Source organism: Papaver somniferum, chromosome 1, assembly GCF_003573695.1.
Source record: "Papaver somniferum cultivar HN1 chromosome 1, ASM357369v1, whole genome shotgun sequence".
Classification (NCBI taxonomy): Eukaryota; Viridiplantae; Streptophyta; class Magnoliopsida; order Ranunculales; family Papaveraceae; genus Papaver; species Papaver somniferum.
Window position 1 is genome coordinate 235562416 of NC_039358.1, and position 4801 is coordinate 235567216.

The 4801-nt window shown below is 39.1% G+C and overlaps 1 protein-coding gene across 1 annotated transcript; it reads right to left on the reverse strand.

Moving 5' to 3' along the window:
• Window positions 1-857: 857 nt before the first annotated feature.
• Window positions 858-1549, reverse strand: LOC113273061 (chromobox protein homolog 7-like). Its single transcript, XM_026522832.1, has 3 exons — window positions 1478-1549; window positions 1305-1408; window positions 858-1179 (listed from the first exon to the last, which is right to left on the reverse strand). The coding sequence occupies exons 1-3, from the start codon at window positions 1547-1549 to the stop codon at window positions 858-860; spliced, it is 498 nt and encodes a 165-aa protein (XP_026378617.1).
• Window positions 1550-4801: the final 3252 nt, after the last annotated feature.

Genomic DNA, 4801 nt, shown 5'->3' on the forward strand with positions numbered 1-4801 from the left:
ACATACACAACCACTTCTCCGTTCGGACAATAGCCCCAACCATACGCTCTGATACCAGTTGTTAGGATCTTCACGGACCGCCAGACCCTACTTCCGGGCCCGACCACATAACACTGATATTGTTCCCACTTGAACACCTGTTGCAGCAGGTGTGGGGTTTTAATCTAAAAGGCCTCGGTGCTATGTAAGGAGATGCCCAAGCTTATTAGGGACCACATGTACTTCCTCTTATTACATGTGGGACTATCCTAGCTATACATATGTGGTGTTTATCGAGCCACATACTCCAACAATCTCCACCTTGGCGAGATTAAACCACCTCACCAATCCAATCATACTCCACCATATGATCACCGTCCGTATAGCTATCCATCGAACATGATTATTGTCACTACGCGCCCTGGAACCGTACTCCACCTTGAGTTAATGGTAAGGCTAGCACTAACTCCACCTTGAGCGCCAACTCTATTTTGGGCCTTGCCTGCTCCACCTTGAGTCTGACTCCACTTGCGCCCTGAACCGGGTGACATACACAACCACTTCTCCGTCCGGACAGTAGCCCCAACCATACGCTCTGATACCAGTTGTTAGGATCTTCACGGACCGCCGGACCCTACTTCTGGGCCCGACCACATAGCACCGATACTGTCCCCACTTGACCACCTGTTGCAGCAGGTGTGGGGTTTTAATCTAAAAAGCCTCGGTGCTATGTAAGGAAATGCCAAAACTTATTAAGCGCCACATGTACTCCTATTATTTCATGTGGGATTATCCTAGCTATACATATGTGGTGTTTATCGAGCCACATACTCCAACATAAAGTACATGGGTTAGACAACCTTTCCACCTTATGCAGATTATCTAGCATTCCCTGTTGGTCCTTCACCTTCCGGCTCCACCTCATGATCAGCGTCAGACTTGTCTCCACTTTGAGCATCGTCTAATATAGTTGGTTTATTACAAAACCTTTCGACTTTTCCAGATTTTCTCCTTTTAGCCCCTTTCAAACGATTTGTACTCTGAATACTTTCATCAAAATCTTCTGAAAGCCCAACTCTATGCTCACCTTCTACCATGTGATCAGAAGTCTTTATATCATCAACCGATGATAATGATTTACTTGCACTTCTACGACGAACTGTACCCTTCCGCTTCCTCTTACGCTTTCTCGTTAGTAAGCTTTAAATGCGAAAAACAAACAAACAATCAAACAAGAACAAGTCAATACTATATTACAAGTTAAAATATAAAATAACAAATTAATTCCTACAATACATAATCTAAAGAGGTTCAATGTTTGAAACCTTTCTTCAAATTCATCAACAAATTCCTGAACATTCTCCAGGGGCTCCCACGTATTTGACCTCTCAGGCCAATCACGCCATTTAATCAGATACTCAATACGTCCCTAAACATGAAAAAAAAAATGTCATCATGATTTGTTAATAAATTTTTAAACGAAATGAAAAGAAATTACCTTGCGAACCCTTTTTCTTCTCACTTCTTCGATTTCGAAGAATTCTTCTGAAAGTTCGGGTGTTGCTGACATTAGTCCTCTCAATTCTACTACCCTCTCTCTCTCTTTCGTTCTTTTAATTAAGAAAAACAGATACAGTGAAAACAGTGTGTGAAAATTATATGAAAATACAGAGGTATTTATAAGTCAATATCACTGGTAGGTAACATAAATGTCAGCATTCATGTCACCCTTTAAAATTGCATATTTTTTACTAAATGATTAATTACTGTTCATTCCGCTTAACATGTAGATAATACAGGGTTTCTCATTTTGTAGATACTTTCCAATTTAGCCGTGACTGTAGTCGTAGGAAATCCTACAGCACACCCCTTGTACTATCATTATTATGATTTCTAAATCTAAACTTATTTGATATGAAAATAAAGATAAAGATAATGAAAATATAAATTAGTACACAAAAATTTACGTGGTTCGATTAATATGATCTACATCCACGGGGTTAGGTTTCACTATGATTGAAGAAATTACATATGGATTACAATTGAGACTCCATTAATGAGTATTTGGAGCTCTAGTTTTTTATGGAGGAAGAAGAAGGAGATAATACTAATAATAATTCTACTTTCTCTCTCTACATAATGTGTCCTTTTATAAAGTGTGTCTCTTTCCTAAAGTGAGTCTCTTTTCTAAAAGTGTATCCTCTCTTTCTCTCTCCTGCCTTTCTCTTTATATAGATATTTACATAGTGGATGACAGCTCATGTTTTCTTTATTTTCGGGATCACCGTGCGACATTATCGCACATCCTTATATGAATCTCGCACACTTGATGACCTATGCGATACTTTGCCCCTACATTTTTCCTCTTTTTTCTTGAATATCGCATGAAGAGTGATCTTCAAGGAAAAATCCACTTTGTTGTAGTCGCTGGTGTGAGATGCATGATGTTGGAGTAGTCTTTGATCTTTGTTGTTGAAGGAACGAGCGAAAGAATACTGGACTTGAAAAGTACGTACTTGCCTCTATTCTTTTGTGAAGTTCTGAAGCTTTGAGAAGTATCATTTCTTGTATTATGCGAAGTATGAAGTATCCTCGAAGAAGTATAAGAAGTATGAAGTATCCTTGAAGAAGTATAAGAAGTACTAATCCTCGAAATATAAGAAGTATTGTGAATCAATCATGCGAAACTTTTTTGATGTGATTCCTATTTCATGTCTTCTATTTCTCTAACTCCATTGTTGGTGAGAATACATGTTATTCATGAATGAGCGTCTTCTTTGGAAATGATTCTGACCGAAAAGATAAAGAACAAAAAATGTTTTCTTGATAATCCATCGTTACCTCTGTTTTTTCATCTATGAGAGAAGAACTCTTGAGAAAGTGTTGGATGAGCGAATTGATCTTTACGTCTTTCTTCTTTGAGTATAATGTCTTCAAATTGCTTATGCGAAATAATTAAGTGAAAACACTTACGCGATGAAATGTGTATGCGATGCTTATGCCATGTAATGCTTATGCGATGCTTATGCCATGAATGCGTATGCGATGCTTATGTCATGTAATGTATAGATAATGTTGAGTTACTTACCTTTGTTTTTCTTCCATCTTTAGTTCATCGTATCGCATTGTATTGTTGCTTCTTTTTCCTTATTTCTTTGGCTTTGCCTCAATCACATTTATTATGTGATCTTCTTCGCAGCCTATCCGCTCTTTATCAATTCCTGCAAAACAATATTAACTTGTGTTCTATTTTACTCATGAGGTTTTATTTTGCCTAACGATTCGTTTGCTCATGTACGAACTTAGTTTTGCTACTCCTTTTTCGGATATCCTGCAAAATAAATATTTAGTTAAATAAAATATTTTTTTTTTCTCTGGAGGTCTTATTGGCTTTCCTAAGTAAAGGTCTTACTTTTGTCTCTTGGCGGCAAAATCGTAGGCCGTCTTTACACTTTCATGCAATGACCCATTGATCTTGCCTTATCATCTCTTTTATTATTGCCTCTTCAGGATATCTCTGTGCGACAATGCGACGGGCCTAAGTACTTCCGTGAGTAAAAGCCCCATAACATTGTCGACTTTTGACACAATTCAGCTCCCTAATGGAGGGTGTCGTCCTTATCTTCCCCCGAGCTGCCCCTTCAAGGAAGCTTACCTATATCGGGTTAAGATTATGGCTCTTCCCATCCGGTATCAACAACCAGTTGATTTCGCAGTCTCGCATACACTACCTATAGGGTTTATGGCAGCAAGACCTCACCCTAAGTGGGGTATCTTCGGACCGAGTGCATCATGGTCAGGACTTGTCAAGAGTGGCGAGGTACGCTCCTGACGCCCCGGGCACTCTTGACTAAACCGTGTACCTCGGCGCCTTGATCGAGTTTCTGGACTCCTTAGCAGAGCCTTTCTCACCTTAGTTTCTCAATCTAAGATTGTTATCTTAGACTGAAAGTTTAAGGTATCTCTCCCGGATGGGCATCATCGTTTTTCTCACCCCAAATCTCCACAACTCAAGTTCCGGGGTCGGTGTAGCCTTCCCTATGTGGGATTCGAATTCTGGATCTGTGGTTTGCACCTTCCTTTCATGACCAACTGTGCATCTTCTTGTGTGCGGCATTATGAAACAATTCTGTAACTTCATACATATCTTCGCTCTTTGTATTCCAAAAATGTGATAAAAATTCACATGCGGGGAGACTCGAACATGCGATGTCAAACTCGTTCTCTTTGCTCGTAGCCATCTGTGCTGGTTCTCACGTCTGAAAGAAACACACTATGTTGAAGTTTGGTATAACGGTCCATCTATGCTGAATAAAACTTGTAAAAAGAATGGGTGCGGTGATGATCGATCATGTGACATCAAACTTAAAAGCTTTTGGCTTTACCAACTGTGCTAGCCTCAATTTTTGAAAAAGCTGTAAGATTCGTATATGTTATTTTTGTGTAATTTCCCTTTATATTTCACCAACAAATAATTTGTCTTTGGCCCTCCATTTTCTGCGGGAATCTTTGCTCTAAGATATGAGTTGGTGCTGACGATTCTTCACGGAAACTTCGTCTTTAATATTTTCTTTATTTCATGCGATGATAACGGGTTGTTATAAAGATGGTGTCTTCATGGGTTTATCTTTCACATTGTCTACGTCTTTATGCGATGATAAGTTGGTATCTTGTATCCTTCTCGATTTGATTCTATATTTTGCTGATTCCTATGAGATGGTGATGAATTTCTCTAGCTAAGGTTGTCAAATTGATGCTGTTGGAGCTGTTGAGTTTGTATACTGCAGCCTTATAATATGTCGTGCTTGCTCTGTTGAGTTGA

Bases quoted from the DNA above. Each gene is read 5' to 3' on its own strand.
- LOC113273061 (XM_026522832.1), bottom strand. From the start codon at position 1,549: ATGTCAGCAACACCCGAACTTTCAGAAGAATTCTTCGAAATCGAAGAA. The intron at 1,409-1,477 runs GTAATTTCTTTT...TTTCATGTTTAG, and splicing joins GAAGAAAAAGGGTTCGCAAG to GGACGTATTGAGTATCTGAT. The intron at 1,180-1,304 runs GTTTCAAACATT...TCGCATTTAAAG, and splicing joins GTTGATGAATTTGAAGAAAG to CTTACTAACGAGAAAGCGTA.